This window comes from Lemur catta, chromosome 5 (genome assembly GCF_020740605.2).
Source record: "Lemur catta isolate mLemCat1 chromosome 5, mLemCat1.pri, whole genome shotgun sequence".
Taxonomy (NCBI): domain Eukaryota; kingdom Metazoa; phylum Chordata; class Mammalia; order Primates; family Lemuridae; genus Lemur; species Lemur catta.
Window position 1 is genome coordinate 97,725,441 of NC_059132.1, and position 19,559 is coordinate 97,744,999.

Genomic DNA, 19,559 nt, shown 5'->3' on the forward strand with positions numbered 1-19,559 from the left:
GCAATGAACATGGGAGTACAGATATCTTTTCAACATACTGAATTGTCTTTGGATGTGTACCTAATAGCGGAATTGCTGGATCATATGGTAATTCCATTTTTAATTCTTTGAGGAACCTCCATACTGTTTTTCATAATGGCTGTACTAATTTACATTCCTACCAACAGTGTGTAAGGGTTTGATTTCTTCACATCCTTGCCAACACTTGTTATCATTTGTCTTTTTGGTAACAACCATTCTATCTTATGTTCTATTTTAGAAGTTGTCTAAATAGATTAATCCCTTGACTTATCTTCTCCAGAGATTTAACTGCCTAATCAAACTAGAAAGAGTTACTTAAAATACTGAGAAATTTCTACCTCCTCAGGTACTGCTCTGCACAGCAAGTACCATTCAGTTTTATCCCGGAAAACTCACACACGAACATATTTCCACATGGAATAAAGAGAAAATTTTGAAATCTTAGCATGGGCAATTTATCTTGGGCAAGATAAGAAATGAACACAACCTTAAAAGTTAAAACCACAACTTTGAAACTGTCACTAATGTTTCTTCATCCTTCAATACATATTACTCAAATGCCTGCATATATTTGTGAGGATATTCAACTGCATTTGTCACATTTCTATCATTACTAATACATCTTAAATCCAAGCCCGTCATCTCTTACACAGACTACTGCAACAGCCTCCTAAATGATCACCTCATTTCCTCTCTTGCTTAATGACAATTCAGTTCCACTTAGTAGCCAAAGTACATGTGATCACATCACATTTCCTTAAAGTTCTCACGCGTTAAATAAATAAATAAATGAAATTAAAATAAAATTCAAACTCCTGATGCCAAGGTCTTGTTTAGGTCTCCAGCTTCATCATGAGCAAGTCTCCCCACTCACTATTTCTCAGGCACACTGACCTCTTTTGCTCCTTAGGACTTTAGGAAGGCTATAGCCTCTGCCTGGAATGCAGTGCTCCTAGGTCCTCCCATCCTCAATTCCTCCTCGTCCTTCAAGTTTCAGTTTAAATATTACCTTCTTAGATAGACCTTCCATATCAATACAAGCTAGGTAGCCCCACCCTGCCATTATTCTCTATTCCAGCATGCTCTGATTACCTTCATAAGACTCTTCTCAATTTGTAATCATGTATCTATCTGTTTATCTACTGTCTGTCTTCCTCCTCTAAACTGTAAGGTCCATGTCCAGTTCCCTCACTACTGTATATCAAATGCCTGGCACACAGCTGTGTATAATAAATACCTGAATTAAGACTGATTAAATAAATTAACATTTAGTCATTTCAAATAAGTATGGTATATGTATACACACACGTATATGCATATGTATATAAACTATATATACGACATAAGATTTCTGAACATTATTCATCAGTTCCATAAGACTTTATACACTTAATTTTTGTCTTTAACATCATAAAAACTTTTCTTATAATTTATCATTTTAAAAATAGTTTTCATATTTGCTATTACTAAATTTGCTAAATTCATTTTGAGGTGTTTTTAGCTTACCTAAGAAAGCCATTTTCAGAACACATTACAGAAATGCACAATAACCACATTCATACCAAATTATAAGCACTCAAATGTCAAGTGAATGGAACTGGCTTTGCATGGAAACAGTTACGGATTAGGGGAAAGAACTATTAAGAACAACTTCAAAATTATATTTTCAAGACACAGAAAATATGAATTCAGAGACTTGATCCCAATCTTAAGAGTATAATGTAGATACAGAATATGTGTTAATTCATTAGATTAATATAGTGGCAATCAAATCTTAAATCATTCCTCAATTTAATTTGCTTAAATTTACAATAACCCTGAGATCTGTCATATATAAAACTATGACTTCAGAAAGTCTATCTTTCAGAAAAGTAGCTAAAATAAATGAGAAAGTAATTTTGAAAACAATTTCTTAAAAGTCTATTTTTCTAAATAAATATAGCAGTGAAAACTAACGATTTGGTTTATACCTTAAAAGTTGGAACAGAAAGCTGTTCAAATGATGATGAACTTTCTTCACTGGTTGGTGTATCCAGATCAAGGGGACGATGCAATGAGGACTTAGAGGTTCTTTTGTTGGTTGGATGCTTAACTGACCAATTAATTACCTGGAACTGAGTAAGGTAAGTCTGATAACAATTCATCACAGGTTGCTGAGAAGTAATCTGTTCACTCTCTACTGTTTTCTCACCTTCTACAATATATAAATGTTCTATAACATCATCTTCTCCACCTAATGCAGAAACAAATGAAGCCTGGGAAGGATGAGTTTTGAATGGCAGAGTTCGGGAATCCTGAATGCTTTCTCCGTGGCCAATAAGTGGTCCTTCTACACTGTGATATATGGAACCCCTACTGTAGTCAATCTGCTGGGTTTGCTTTTTCTTCTTTTTTCTACCCGGATAAGTTCCAGGGCCTTCATCACTGCTAATGGGCTCAAATTCCTCAGCTGCAGAAAAGTAGGCTTCACTATCAGCCATTGACATGCTGGAATCCATTGATCGATATTGATGAAATGAATTAGAGTCTGCTGATGGTGTATATGGGAATGAACCAAAACTTCTCCTCTGCTTCGGTGAATCCAGTACATTCTCATCACTTCGAGACACATCACTACTAAACTGGACTCCAACTGTAACAGGCTGCTTGTCCCCATAGAAAGCAGCAGTAAGACTCTTAGTACTTCCAAGTCGGGTGGAACAGACAGAGGCTTGTCGTTTCAAAGGAGATCTAAGAGGAGACTGACCTACTGATTTGTCCTGAGTATTAGGAGACACAGGGCTGTTTCCTGAAATTTCTGTAGGAACACTAAAACAGAAAGCAAAGCTATTACTATTTTCTATACATCAAATAATTTACTCTAAGCATAAATATAAGTATGTATAAAAATCCTTTTGGTAATTGTAATCATTCATTTTATAAATAAAAGAAAATCTAAAATTTTACAATATAATATCCATTGAGGGTAGCACACATAATGCGTTCATGTCCCCCATATAGCTCAAAAAAAAAAAAAAAAAAAAAACTGAGGCAGCTTAAAACACAAAAACTTAAACCCAGAGTATAATCTTTTATCCATAATCCATGGACATTGATGTATTTATGAGTTTTTTTGTTTTTGACAGAGTCTCACTCTGTCACTTGGGCCAGAGTGCAGTGGTGCGATCATAGCTCACTGCAATTTTAAACTCCTAGGTTCAAGCAATTCTCCTGGTTCTGCCTACTGAATAGCTAGGACTACAGGCACACACCACCATGCCAGGCTAATTTTTTTTTTTTTTAAGTTTTTTGTGGAGAAGGGGGTCTATGTTGTATTGCCCAGGCTGGGCTTAAACTCCTGGCCTCAAGCAATCCTCCCGCCTCAGGCTCAGGATAATAGGCATGAGCCATGGCACCTGGTCAAGAGTTTCATTTTGTTTTTTTTCCCCACATCCTTTAACAGCTTGTCCAACAAAAAAAACACCAGGGGTCTTGGAGAAGGATTGAAAGAGAGGAAGAAGTCACAGATAACTCTAATATTTCTGAGTTTAACAACGGATATAGTAGTGTCTTTTACTGAAACAGAACAAGTTGAGAATGACAGAAATAAGGCTATTTTTAATATGCTGAGTTTGAAGTCTCCATGAAACACCAAGTAGAAATATCAAGAATGTAGCTAGGCTGGTAGGGACAAAGTTTTGGCTGTAGTTTTACATTTAAAAAATGTTAGCTAAAGACCATGGTTGAAGCCAAACATTTATTGAGATTGTCTAGGGAAATAGAACAGAATGAATGAAGAAAATGATACAGAATGGAGTCCAAATAAATAACAATAGTCAACAAGTGGCAGGATATGAGAGGAAGAGAAAGAAGAAAGGAAGGAAAAGTGGAGGATATGGCAATAGAGATTGAAAAGGAAAACCAAGAAGGTGGGAAGAAATTTTGAAATGTGCTATCAAGTCAAGAGGAAAATGTTCTTTAAGAAAGGAGCAGGAAACTATTAAGGTGCCAAGAGGAGGTCCAAAAAATATCCACTGCAAGGCTAATACCCAAATGTTAACAGTGATTCACTCTGAGAGGTAGGACATCAAGAAACATTTATTTTCATTATACTTTTCTGCATTTTCCTCATATTTAGAATAAATATATATGTATTACTTCTATAATCAGCAAGACAACAGTCAACTGACATTTCAAAATATATTCGGATACATGAAAAAGTTTTTTTTAATTGGAGGAACAAAGAAGGAAGAAGTTTTTCTTGCATCAGTTTTAAACAACTATAATCCTATTATGATCAAGTTTCTAAATCTAACTGAATACTGACCTTACTTGACAATCATCTCTTTTTGTACCATGCAAGAATTCTTTTTGAACCAAATGGTCATCAGCAACAGAAGAGGGACTTTCCTTTTCACCAGCCAATAAAGGTTGTGCAGCACTAGAACTACTATTCTCTTCTGAAGAAGACGATGAGCTATGAGATCGTAATGGTACTTGAAGACTAAGGTGTTGAGTTTTTCTCTCTACTTCTATTCCCACTGGTTTGTTTTCCCATTCTTTCCTCTTCATGCCATTCACATTACCTAGAACAAAAAGGTGGGTAAGTGAACATAAAAAATTCAAAAGCAATTTATGAAAAACATGACAACTTAATTCCCTGTTTTAAGTATAATCATTTTTAAAAAGCAAAAGTATCTCATTTCACGTAGCAATATGTTAAACACTATAGAAAGATACCTATAAAGACCATGAACAGTGAATCTTTTCTTTTTAACCTTTTAGTTGAAAATTTTTCATGCCTGTAATCCTAGCACTCTGGGAGGCTGTGGTAGGAGGATCGCTTGAGGTCAGGAGTTCAAGACCAGCCTGAGGAAGAGCGAGATCCCATCTCTAATAAAAATAGAAAAAGTTAGCCAGGCACAGTGGTGCGTGCCTGTAGTCCCAGCTACTCGGGAGGCTGAAACAGGAGGATTACTTGAGCCCAGGAGTTTGAGGTTGCTGTGAGTTAGGCTGACACCAGGCACCATGGCACTCTAGCCTGGGCGACAGAGTAAGACCCTGTCTCCCAAAAAAAAAAAGAAAAGAAAAGAAAAAAGAAAATTTTTAAACTTACAGACTTACAGAAACCCTTCAAGAATAGTATGAAAGATATCATATATCTTTACTAAGATTTACTTATTTTAAATGTTCTTCCCTATTTGTTCTAAAAGTTCAGTGAGAACAGGGATTGTATCATTTTTCAGTGCATTTTCATAGATGTACTTCCAGTACCTAGAACAGGTGCTTCAAACACAGAAAACACTCAATAAATGGTTTTGTGAATGAATAAATAATGACTTCACAGACAGAGTGAAGCACCACTGTTTCAAAGTTTCATAAAGGATCCTGTGATGTGAAATTGGGGGCAGGTGGGGGAGGAATAAAAGGAGAGTCTCGTTGCTGCTTACATCCAAAAAATAACTCTTGCTCATCTCCCCCTCTCCTCCAGCCATCCTGTATTACCCATGTTAAAGGAAAACCTGCTAGCAGAACTAGCAGATTGAGAAGGAATAGACAAAAAGGTGGGAGGAAATTTTGAAATGTACTATCAAGTCAAGAGGAAAATGTGCTTCATGAGAGTGGCCAACAATTAAGATGCTAAGAAGAGGACCAAAAATTATCCAGTAGACTGGATATATCATAGTGCAAGCATCTCCCTGAAGAGAATGTAGTTCTAGATGGAATACAAGGGGTAAGAAGACTTATGAACTTACAGTATAATGCTATTTACTTCTAGTGCCACAAATGTAAAACAGAAGTAAAAGAAAAATAGCTTTAATTCACTTCTAAGTGATATAGAAACCTAGTGTTCACTGACCTCCAAATAGATCCTTAATTCTACCAATACACTCTCCTCGATTCTATCAGGCACTGTACATCTGTACTCAGTTTCTGAAAGACTCAACAATCAGAAACTCACTTACACATGTAGGTGCTAATTCCAATCTTCCCTGGACAAGAAACTTAATGCAATTTAGCATTTACAACTCACTACAAAGAGAATCATCAAGAGGTATAAACATTTCCTATTACACATTATAAGAATTATAATTAGCTTTGCTTTGTTCAATGTTAGAAAGGGAATTTACTATTTTTCCCTTTTCACACCATGTAAAAATTCCCTGCAGATTTTTGTCCTAGAGTTTGCTATAGTTAAGTTTTGATATGCAGACTAGAAAATCAAGCAGTCTTTATAATTAGTGCCAGCTGTAGTACAGTAGAAAGAACACCAAAGTCACTTCAATGGCCCTGATTCTACAGGGTGTCCCAAAAGTTGCCATATATAGGAAAATGGGAAATGGTAGCTAAACGTACCTTTATTTACAAAATATTCATTACCAAATTTTACAAAATTTTTCCTTTGTATGGAGACATACTTGCTATATAACTTTGTGCAACTCAGTCTCAGTGATGGCCTCAGTTTCCTCACTATAAAACAGGGATAACATCTACCTCACATGGTAGCTTGGGGATTAAATCAGAAAATGTCAGTGTAAACCTTTAAAAATGAACTGTATTCAAATGTAAAAAAGTAGCTAAATTATTAGCATCTACCTCATCCTTTAAATGCCAACAAGTTTTGGTGTTTGCTGTTTTTATAGGATAATCTGCTCTTGTTCTAGCAAAACTGCTAAAGTAAAATTACCTTAAAATAACATGTACACACTTTTGTATTACTATTCAGTGAAAAATAATTTAAAGAGGAATTTAGCATATGGAGTCCAGCTCTTTCCTCTAAGAGCTTCTACACATGGGAAATCAATCTGGTAAATTCTTAAAGTTAAAACTATTTCTTTCCTATCTTTCTTTGTCTACTGACAAAAGGCAGAGCTAAGTTAATGTTTTTAATTGGATCAAGGTAAAAAGGCTAAATATTGGTGAAATATCAAGACTTTTCTATATTTCACATCTCTGCAGCATGGCAACTTAAACAGTAAATATTATACTTAATTATGGAAACACACAAGAAAACCCAAAGGAAAATTTATTTCTGAAGTCTTTGAAGACACTAGATAAATCTAAATCTATTAATAATATACTCAAAGCCACCTTTCACTGCTCAGACCAAACTAATGTATTTATAAAGTTATCCTAAAGACTAAGAAAAGACCAGATTTCTCTTGGCATGTTTAGTTTTAGTGATAAGGAAAATATTTTATAAAAGTAGCTGGTAACATGGGGCCATCAGTATAAATATTTTTATTGATAAGTTTTCCTATAAGTGTAAGATGGTAAAACAACTGTTACTTGGAAGCACAGCTATTTCTAAGTATATCTTTGGAAGCTAGGTTATAGGAAAATAATGATATATAAGGAAATATTTAGAATAAAGCCTTGCGAGGAATGCCACCCATGTCAACAATAGGACATCTGAGTAGTAGACCTCCTGCCCTGTGTAACTCTGAAAAAAATCACTGGTTTTTTCTGGCTTCAGCTAAGTCATCTGCAAAACAAAGGTGGATTGATTATACTAAACCATACCTGGAAGATGACAAAAAATTAATTGAGTAAAACAAAGTAACATTGAACTTCTCTAAGAATGGAGTAGGGATAAGGATAATAAACGATTAGCACACAAGACAAAACAACACATTTTCTTACCATCTATAATTTTGGGAATTTCTTTAGTAATAATCCATTCACCAGGCTGTAGCAGAGACTGTCCATAATACATATCAGACTCTGCACTCGTGCTGGAAAATGCAGAGCTACTGGAAGGCGTCAACTCCTCAAGTTTGAAGAAATCTAGGCCAGTTACTGTGCCACCAAAGAATTTGCAACCACCAAGACAACCACACTTGTTTCTACACCTCTTATTCTTCAGGGTATCATCTGGCCACAAAAACCACAATCTAAATAGAACCCAAAACAAAACAAACAAAGAAATAACATTTAAAAAAACTCATTAAGAAATGAAAAACTTTTTGGCAAATAATTAAATATAAATTTTTAATATTTTTAAAAGTAAACACAAAGTTTTATTCCTACTCTGGTTACGTCTTTTTAATCATTTTACCTTTCTAAAGAAAAGAAAAACAGTATTACCACAGTAAATGAGATGGAAGTAAGTAGGAACAATGATGACAGAAATATAGTATACATTTAAAAAAAGAGTTAAAAAGAAGCAATATAAAAATTATACATTTAAATTCAGTTTTAAAACAGTAGTATACATTGTCAAAAAGACTAAAGTTTTAAAACATTAATCTAAAAATGGACAAAACTATTAGTATAGATTATGCTTAATAGATAACTCATTACCCATAGCATTTCAGAAATTATTTCACATTGCAAATTTAATACACCAAAAATTATAAATATGCAGCAAGTAGGAAACTATTTCTCAATAAAACTAAAATAATGAACTATTCTACATTGTAGAGAAAAACAATTATCCAGGTCTACTCTCTTGTAATGAGATCTACAAATAAAGTATTAAGAATATATGTAAACTTCTTTGGGCTCTGTGTGACTCACAAATCTTTCAGTACTAACTCCTTTTCTTTCTTAAAAAATATTATACAATACAAATCTGAGATTTTTTTTTTTTTTGAGACAGAATCTCACTCTGTTGCCCAGGCTAGAGTGCCATGACGTCAGCCTAGCTCACAGCAACCTCAAACTCCTGGGTTCCAGCAATCCTCCTGCCTCAGCTTCCCAAGTAGCTGGGACTACAGACATGCACCACCATGACCAGCTAATTTTTTCTATATATTTTTAGTTGTCCATATAATTCCTTTCTCTTTTTAGTAGAGACGGGGTCTCACTCTTGCTCAGGCTGGTCTCGAACTCCTGACCTTGAGTGATCCTCCCATCTCAGCCTCCCAGAGCGCTAGGATTACAGGCGTGAGCCACCGCGCCCAGCCGAGATATATCTTTATTCTCTTTTTTTTACCTTATAGTCCATTTTTCTAAGTATTTTCACATGTATTATCTCCTTGGATTTTTAGGACCTTCACAGACAGAATGGGTATCATCATCTTCATTTTACATTCTTTTTTATTTCTTGAATATATGTATTAAGCACCTAGTATCATGCTAAGTAAAACTGACACAGTCCTTACCCATATGGTTTATAATACAGAGTCAAAGCTAGGCCATAAACAATATCTAATCGGAAATTGTAGTAAGTGCTATGAAGTAAACAGGGTGTTGTGACAAAGAAAACAAGGGAAACCTTTAAAAAAAGTAATATTTGAGATGTGAAATATGAGGTGGAATGAATAGATCAAGTTAGAAGTAGAACATCAGTCTAGAGAAGACAGAAGGAAAAATGTACTTCAATTAGATGTTATCAATTTCAAATCACTTCTGTATTAAGTCATTTGGCAAAAATTTCTTGAAGCACTATCAAAATTAAAAAAATCTTATAAACACAATAGACATTTTTAGTTAATTTGTGCAGCAAAATCTTAGAATGAATGCCTTCGAAGTCCTATAGAAGAACTGAGTTCAAATTCTAGCTGTGCCACTTAATAACTCCATAAATTTAGGCAAGTTAGTTAACATCTCCGAGCCTCAATTTCCTCATGTGTAAAATGGTGGTATGATATATCTAATAAGATTGTTCCAAGGATTAAACAGTATAACACACATAAAGCATCTGATGCAAAATCTGGAATACATAAGTTACACAACAAATGTTAGCTTCCTTCCCCTATCTTTGTATAACCAAAGCATTAGTTCTCAAACTTTAGCTTATGTTAGAACACCTAAAGGGGTTGTTAAAATAAGGGTAGCTGGACTCTACTCCCAGAGTTTCTGACTGAGGTCTTGGTAGGCTTGATTATGTGAATTTCTAGCAAGTTCCAAGGAGAAGTTGATGCTAGTGGTCTAGAAACTACACTTTTAAGAAACATTAATCTATTAATAATGAAACTAATGGCCTATATAATCTGGTCAGTGCAAAGGCAATTCATGTAACCAATGCATTTGTACCCCCGTAATACTCCAAAATAAAAAAAAAAATTGCAGTGTACATTTTATTGTCAACTATATCTCGTTAAAGCTATAAAACATAAAAAAAAACAATGGAAATACACATACTTAGTCTTCCCTTTAGAGTCTGGAAGGCCCATAAAAGGAAGAGTTTTATACAGTATATGATGATAGAATGGTGGTTTCTAGGAACGATGAATTGGAATGAAAAGCTGGGGTGAGAGAGAAAGTGTTATTTGGGGACCAATAATTTAAACTTGTTTCACTGTTGAGATACATAGCACAGACTTAGAAACACATCAAAAAATAACATTATTACCAGCAACCACACCATTGTTAGAGATGAGATATTTGGTATATTTGCATAAATATCAGGTCCTTTTATATTCATTGAGGTACATCAGCACAATCACATTAGGTCTTTATTTAAAATGTTCTTATTCCATTCCTACATAATTTCCTCTATAATTATCTAGCAATAGTCATCTGAACCTGAGTCTACCACCCTTCTTAAAATTTTCACTTACCTCTTAGTTCTGGCATCATGAGTTTCTAAGAAATGTCTTTGTGCCTCATGTTTAGAATGATGATCAGCAGCTAATGCAATATCAACGGTAATGAGTCCTAAATTGGCTGACCCAGCTTCAAGCCAATAGGCCCTTCGCAGCACTGCCGGCTGAAGTCCAACTCTGCAATTATTTAATTGCTCAATGTACTGTCTCACTTGAAAATCCTGAATTGCAGCACTTATTCCTTCCCCAACAGATTGATTATGGAGATTACAGTTTGCAACCCGAACTGCGCCCATCTAAAGTCAAATGAAGAAAATGAAACAAAACTGTAATTTCTGTATGTTTAGGTAGCTTCTTAGCCCAAGCTAAAGGATAGTTGATCATTACAAATGTACTAAAACATACGCAGAAAAAGAATGGAAAAAAAAAAAAAAGAAATAGGAAAGAAAAAAGAAAAGGAAAAACTGAAAAACAGAAAAAAAAAGGGAAAATAGAAAAGTTAAATGCACTAACAGAATAAAAAGACATTCAATAAAAAGGAAAAGGAAAATGAGAAGCAATGAAATCACAGAAACTTCACAAGCCTTGATTATAAATTGCAACCCATAAAACAGAGTGGCAAACAAATGCTTTCAAGAGCCAGGAAGGAAATACAAATGTATTAATACAAAACCTAAAGACATTTAAAACCAAATCTTTTAAAACTACTACCAGTTTACATCCCTGCCATAAAAGCAATCTACCAGTTTATATCCCTGCTATAAAACAATGTTTTAATAATTCAATTAGAGTTAAAAAGTGGTGAAAGTATGCTTTAAAAAATATAATGCTGAAAGAAAACATGGATGAGTAAAAAGTAGAAAGCTGTCTTTTAAAATTTTTTGGTAGTTTATGAGATAAAACATAAATGTGTATTATATTTCAAGAAATGGAGGTTTAGTTTAGAAAGAGGAAAAAGAATTATACTGGCCTAGAAAAACACTTACCTTTATATTTGTAGCACAACCATGCTCCACAATATAAATATCAGCTCCATCTACTGCTAAACGAGTCATTGTATATTTCAGATCATCTGAAGTTGGACAAGGCCCAGGAATGCAACTCAACTAAAATAAAAAAGGATTATATATTTAATTCATCACCAAAAACTCATTATTTTGCTAGTTAAATAGATTTCCTTATTTAAATAAAAAAACTTGGTTATATATTTTTAAAAAATCAAATTTCATTCTTCTATAATAAATGAAATCATCAGCAGTTAAAATGTTATCAATTAGAAAACTGATAAGAAAGCATGTACCATTTTCATTCAAAAGGGGCAAGCAGCAAGTCTAATTGACAGAATACATATAAAACTTGTTATTGAAACTCACAAAGAATAAAGTAAACTGATAAGAAAACAATGTCACAGGTTTATAAGAATTATATAAGAGTTTAGAGTTGTAAGATTTTTTTATAAGTACCACACACACATGCATTTGTTTTCACACCTACCCACACATATTAATATATCAACTGTAAATTTTATGATGATATCCAGACAATCTACACAAATTTAATTTTGTTTTATTTATAAAGCATATATTTGGTAATGTTTAGGTTGGAAGAAAAATGTACATATCACCTACTTTAATGGATTTCTTGAGGAAACGGTGGGCCTGAGTAAATTACTGGCCCAATAGCATGTAAATGCTCATTAGTGACAGTCAGTAACTAGAAACAGGTGTCTTAAAAAAGAAGGAAAAAAACAGGTGTCTTGCAGTGTAGTCAATGTTTTATTCTGATATATTTTCTTCAGGCAAAAACAGATCTTAACAGACTAAAGTGACTGGAGATCAGTGGTTGTCTACAGTAGAAGCTGACTACAAAGAGACACAAAGGACTTTTCTAGGGTGATAGAAATGTTCTGTATCTTCACTGGTGGTAGTGACATATATGACTAAGAAACTAATTCCGGGGAGCCTGGCAATGTGTTTGTAACAAGGAAAAACTAATTTTATCACCAATTATAGCTGTTTCCTTTATTGTCAATAAATAAGCATAGGTTATACATTTTATTTTTGCACATAAAATTAAAAGCAGGATTAGTTACTTTCAATTCACAGCACTATAACAGCAAACAAATATAGTTTGTATAGTAAAAGAACAAAAAAAAAAAAGGGAAAGACACGTACAGGAAAGAACTAGAAAGAAAAACTAAGCTGTTAACCAAAGTATGTCTGTGTTGTAGAGTAAGTTAATTTTTCTTTTTTTAAACTGCCAAGTTTTCCAAGATTTCTGAAATCAGTATACTTCCACAATCAGGGGAAAAATGCTCCCACCACCTCATTCATAAGGGAGAATATTTATTGTATAATAACACTCAGCATTTCATTGCCATTGCACATGATTTTAGGGATTATCATCTACGTTTTACAACGCTTGTGAAGATACTGGAATGACACTCAACACGTTGCCACACTAGAAAATTTTTTTTTTCTTGGGGACATGGTGTTTTATCACGAAAATAGAATAAAAACTTTGAAAACAAAACAATCCTAATTTAATGAAAAATTTGTTATTTTTTATTGTTTTCTGTGTGTGAGTTATTTGCAACTTGAAAAATAGTTCACACAGCTCCCAAGGTAAACAGACAGGTAAATTATATATGTTTCACAAGTCCCCCGGGTCAAAACTAGTGTGAGTTAAATACAACTCACATGGCAGTTAATGTGTTAATGAAGGCAGTACAATGTTATGGAAAGAACATAAGATTTGGAGTCAGGAAACCTGGAAAATGCCCAGACTGCTAGTCACATTATAGGAGAACAGGTATGTTCCACAGTGGTCCGCAAACCATGTCACATAAGGAATTTAACCTTCCTCTTGCTTCAATTTCTAAATCTTCTACATAAATAAATATAGAGCTGCATCCCAACAACTCAGTATAATAATGCAATAAGACATGAATGTTAACAGTAAAAATGTAAAAGATATGTTTTATAATATCTCCATTTATTTGTGAATGTGTTTTAATAATTACCTCATATTTTAGCTACTTACAAGTTATAAGTGGCTAAAAATTGGTAAAATAATTTTATTAACTGGAAAAAAACTGAACTATAGTGTTCTTCACAGCTATGTACATTTGATTTAAGCTGATATCTCAATCTTTCATTTTTAAAAAATTCATAAATGTTTCTAATACTGCTAATGTATTTTTAACATACCTTGGATTCACAGAACCGACGATCAATTCCATGCTGACAAATTATTACTGATTTTGGTCTTTCCAGTTCATACTCCCGACATACCACATGAAAAACAAATGTCTGTCCCCACTCCAAGAGGCATGCCAGCTACAGATATCAGTGACAGGTTGACATATTGTTAGCATTCTAAACAAGCATTCAGAGTTCAAAAGCTTATGAAGAATATTAACATGGCTTGAAAGAACCTAAATGCTGCCTTAAAACTGTTGCTAAATAATCCACTTGTTAGCCAATGATTTTTCTACCTTCACACCATTTATAAGTTTGTGTTACTTTTAATTTGTGAATGACAAAACGCATTGTCAAAATGAAAACTCATTTCAACTGAAAATTTTCACTTCAGCAACTTCAAAAGCAAATAGCTTTATTCAAGGTTATATCTTTCCTCTTATATAGCTAACTAAATTCCTCCACATAGAAAAGCACTTAAAATTCTCTATCTAATAATAAACCAAACTTTATTGTGAATTTTTTGAGTATCTAATTATCATATTGAGCTGTAATTTTTGAAAAACTAAGTATTTTGAAGATTAAACTACTTTTATTTATGTAAACTTTAATATATTAATTCTCCAAATCTTGAATTTTAAAAAAACTTGATTGTATAATTTATTAGAGTTGTTAAAAATAAAAACATTGAGGGATAGGTATACAAGACATTATCCCTCCAAAGAAACATATAATTTAAATTCTTGGAAAACAAATTTCATGTCGCAAACATACAAAAAATGGAATAAACATAAAAGCACCTATGGATTCATGCACCACATGAAAACAGTGATACCAAGATTGTATGCAGAAGACAGAAATGTTTCATCTTATAAGGGCAATTTATAAACAGATTCTAGCAGTCCTTAGAATAAAGGAATTGTGTCCAGTCTTGCAGGATCAGCATGGCTCTATTTCCTTGTTAGGAAACAAGCTTCTTTGTTATATGCTTTGTTATATGTTTTTACTTGTATACTTACGACAGGCAATGGGAGATAATAAAGAGAGGACTTCTTACAAGTTATAAGGTCAGTGAGCAATTATTTCTTTTCATCCATTTTTATACATTTCATTATACATTTTCACCCATTTTCATACAAATCATTATACATTCTAATATTATATTGAGATGTCATTCATCTCCATAATATCCCTTTTCAATTCATTTTCATATTTCTAGAATATTGTTGCTGCCCTCTGATAATTTCTTCCAGGTATACAAGGTATCTAGATTCTTTATTTACCTTCTTGTTGCTACTACCTAATCTAAATTATATATTTCATATCTATTCTGTAATTTTTTGTCAAAGTTGAGTATGTACATTTCTACCACATTCCAGTCTTTTGAAATGCCAAGGTAAGCATTCATATTATAATAAATACATGACTCAACAGGTGAAATGTTACAATAATATGACAATTCAACTAAACTTCAGTAGTCAATCAGAACTAAATAATCCTCAAGGCCTCTGAGCCTTCTCAGGATTATATGGAACAGGGAGGTGGGGGGGGAATTTATCCAAAAGGATCACACTTTTAGCACTCTAGACCAGATTTACTTACCAGTAAATTCACTTTTATTCTTTTAAAGTAGCCTCCACATCTCTAAATAGCAGGTACAAATCATATTATCTTGATTTAGGACATGACAAGTAAAAAACTGTGCTACCCAATTATTAGCATCGTTAAGGGCTGCTTTTAAATTCAACTTAAGAAATACACAAGAAAGCAAAGTTCTTAGAAAATTATTCCATATACTAGAAAAAGAAGATTATTCCAACAGTGGAGGGCCAACTAATAAAATTTTAATAACACATTAACTTGATTTGTAGAACAGTTCTTTCCCCAAAGAAAGTCTTGAATTCTTACAAGTATTATAAAGAACTACATAACAGTACACCCATCAATTATAAGTGGTTCAGGAAAGTAAAACTTCTCTGATTCATCTATAGCTAAGAAAATTCCAAACTACAAGAATGACTTCCATCAGAATGTCATCAGTGGAAAGGCAATGAACATTCGAACATGCACACAAGTTATTCTTGGGAAGGTGGGTAAAGGAAGGAAAAAGCAAGTCAGTCAGGAGAGAGTACTCTGAAAATCATACCTGTGGTGTTGTGACCTTAGCTGTGAGGCTTCCAGCCTGCACATCAATTAGCCATGCATATTCTAGGGAATCGCTTCCTAAAGGAAGACCTTCTGCTGAGAACATAGCATGTGCTCTCAGCTGGAGACCTGACAAATTGATGTGACCTTCCCTGAGAACTTCATCCACAGGGGGTCGCTGCTGAAAACAATAATAATTAGAATGTAAGAAGCACAAGAAAATTGCATTATAATTTCTAGTTGCTTATCTCCCCCCAATCCCGAGATGAATAATAAAATAATGGTATCAGGAAAATAAGACTTCAGAATCCACAAGCTCCTAACACAACCTTGGACCCACAGAAGGGTATATCCAAAAACATTAAGCTTCTTTAGTGACAATATCTATGAGAGCCCAACTAGAACGCAAGATAGCTAGGTCCTAAAAAGCATACAGATTTCTAATTGGTAACTACCTCTATGAATAAAACGAAACTACAGTAGCACTCTGACAGGGAATATGAGAGGCCAATCTTTTGTAGGAAAGCTAGGAATCATGAGATGAAAATATTAAAAAGAAAAGAGAAGAACAAAGATCCTTATAAGACCATAAAATGAAGAACTGGGTAGGGGGGAGGGAGTCAACATCTACATAGATTCTGAGGACTATGTAAACAAAAGAAGGATAGTTTTCTATTATAGAGAATAATTATACACTCACTACTAAAAAGCAGCATACATTTCAAAGAGAAAATTTCTAACACATATTCAGAAAAATAAAGGGTATGGAACACTAGTTCCATAGAACATTAAGAATACAGCATCAGATAAGCTTGGAAATGCCCTACACATCACTCACCAATTTCTGTTGAATCTACTTCCCAATCTCTCACAAATGCACTGACTTTCTTCCATCTTCACTGCTGTTATCCTGGTTCAAATAGCATTACCTCTTGCCAGGACCATTGTAAGGCTTCCCAGCATTTACTTATTACATTTCTCTGCTTCACACTCTACCAACAACGACAGAAATCTTTTAAAAATGCAAATCTAATCATGTTCTTCCCTCTAGAACCATTACATGCTACCAAAGCACTGCCTATCTCTCCTTGCAGCACTTTTACACTTGAATTTATCTTAACTTTAATTTCCTCAATATTTAATTTCTCCACCAGGTTCATTAGGGTAAGGACCATTTCTGTCTTGTTCACCAAGTATCTCACTGCACCTAACAGAGTGCCCCCAAAAGTAGACGGTGCTGACTAGACAGATGTCTTTACAGCCAGTGTACTCAGAGCCTCCAATATATAAGTATCCACTAAGACAGTTCACAGATATTTCCCCACCTAATGTTACTATGGTAGTCCTCTTCATGTGTAGGCCATCTTACAGGGTTAGTGTTCCCTGCTTTTAACTCATCTTCGGACAAATATTCTTTATTTTTGAGGATAAGGGCTGAATCTAATTTATAAGGAGCTTTTAAAAAGAAATTTCAAGTAGTGAAAACAATAGTTCTAGAAGCTCTTTTGATACATTTTTTATTGTCATCCAAGCTGTGTGACTTTATATAAAATCACTTAACTGTCCCAAGCATTAGTTCCCTTACGCTTGATCTGAGCGAATTGCAAAGGATGGTCAATAAAGTTCTCTTCTGGCACTGAGATTCAATAATTCTCAGTATAAAATTTGTTTTGTTTTTTTTTTTTGAGGCAGAGTGTCGCTTTGTTGCCCTGGCTCGAGTGAGTGCCGTGGCGTCAGCCTAGCTCACAGCAACCTCAAACTCTTGGGCTTAAGCAATCCTACTGCCTCAGCCTCCCGAGTAGCTGGGACTACAGGCATGCGCCACCATGCCTGGCTAATTTTTTCTATATGTATTTTAGTTGGCCAGATAATTTCTTTCTATTTTTAGTAGAGACAGGGTCTTGCTCTTGCTCAGGCTGGTCTCAAACTCCTGACCTCGAGCGATCCACCTGCCTCGGCCTCCCAGAGTGCTAGGATTACAGGTGTGAGCCACTGCGCCCGGCCTCTCAGTATAAAATTTTTTATAAATTTTTTTTAGTTCAAAAATACATGTGGACCTTGGCCTATCCTCCTAAGATGTTGCCTACATAGCACACCAATAAGGATTACACTCTGAGGTTTTATTATGGTTTGCATCATGCTGTGGGTTGAATTGCATCTCCCAAAAAGGTATGTTCAAGTTTGAAGCCCTGGAATCTGTGAATGTGATCTTTTATGGAAATAGGGTTTTTGCAGATATTATATAATCAAGTTACGATGACGTTACAATGAATTAGGGTGGGCCCTAATCCAATATGACTGGCATCCTTATAAAAAGAGAAAAACTGGGACACACAGACACACAAAAAGAATGGCATTGAAGACAGAGGCAGCAATTTGAGTAATGTATCTGCAAGCCAGAAAACAACAAGGATTGCTGGCAACCACCAGAAGCTAAGAAGCAAGGAAGGATCTTCTCCTCTAGCCGTCAGAGACCAAGTAGCCCTATAACACCTTGATTTAGAACTTTGAGCTTCCAGAACTGTGAGAGAATAAATTTCTGTTAAGCTACCCAGTATATGGTACTTTGCTACAGCACTCCTATGAAACTAATACATAAGATGACCACAAAGTAAAAGTGTGTGGTTTCATAAGCTGGACACAGTAATCCATGCTTCACCTCAGATCCTTCACCTTGAAGCCCTGAGTTAAGACTAATACTACTAGGAGTAAGTAGCCACAGGTGTGTGACCCAGATTTGAGCATTGGGAGTAGTCACAATGTGAAGCCTCCTCCCATGTAAGAACATCAGATAGTACAGAGACAAACGAAGAAAAAATTTGGGGGCAACAGTCATATCAATACTATAAAATATAAGCAAGTTAAGTAAATAAGCAAATTTCAAGAGGATATATAACCTGTCTTTGGGGTAAATTATACAGTGCTAATGATCTAGGAAACAAAATATCACCAGACTCCTATTAGCACCTTGATGTCTCCACCCCATGAATTTTTTCTCTAATCCCCAAATAAATCTTACTTTATTAATTCAGTCTATCTAGAAGTTTGCTACACCTCTTCAATAAGGGTTAATGTGAACCTTCATAATGAGCTCAATAAAATGTTTTTTATGTCTGGTAAAGCCTTTTGAAAGTGTAATGATTAAAATAAATAAAAGTTGAAGATCGACCAGGTAATCATAAAGAAACCAGGAATATTCATCTAAGATTCTCAGAACTCACCTATAAGAAGAGATTTTCCCTTTTATCTTTATTAATTTTCTCAGTAGACTGAAAAAAGGAGATGAGTTCCCCCTCCACACACCTGCCTCCCAGAATAAAAAACAACCAATTCTAATGACCCACTAATTACAGAGAGAAGGACAAGTGTTATTTTTAAGACTTCTATGGCAAGTTAAAGTGTTATGCAAATAAAATCTTTGTGATGACAGCATAGTTCTGTATCTCCATTTTGGTGGTGGTTACATGAATCTACACATGATAAAATGACCCAGAACTATGAACACACGTTGTACCAAAGTCAGTTTCTTTGTTTTGATACCACACTATAATTACATAAATTATTTATACCATAGCGAAAACTAGGTGAAGGGTGCACACAGGATCTTTCTGTACTATCTTTGCAACTTCCTGTGAATCTATATATATATTTCAAAATAGAAGTTTAACACAGAAAACACATTCTGTGTCAAAAACAATGCCTCACTCATATTAAGTTTTAG

At 34.4% G+C, this 19,559-nt stretch overlaps 1 protein-coding gene across 1 annotated transcript in view; it reads right to left on the minus strand.

Moving 5' to 3' along the window:
* KIAA1109 (KIAA1109 ortholog) overlaps positions 1-19,559 on the minus strand; it is a 176,047-nt gene that overhangs the window by 95,805 nt on the left and 60,683 nt on the right. Inside the window, exons 23-29 of the mRNA XM_045552328.1 lie at positions 15,840-16,019; positions 13,703-13,831; positions 11,480-11,599; positions 10,509-10,789; positions 7,645-7,895; positions 4,328-4,586; positions 1,992-2,829 (exon numbers count right to left, since the gene is read on the minus strand). Coding sequence (XP_045408284.1) covers positions 1,992-2,829; positions 4,328-4,586; positions 7,645-7,895; positions 10,509-10,789; positions 11,480-11,599; positions 13,703-13,831; positions 15,840-16,019 — 2,058 coding nt within the window. The remainder of the gene's footprint in view (positions 1-1,991; positions 2,830-4,327; positions 4,587-7,644; positions 7,896-10,508; positions 10,790-11,479; positions 11,600-13,702; positions 13,832-15,839; positions 16,020-19,559) is intronic.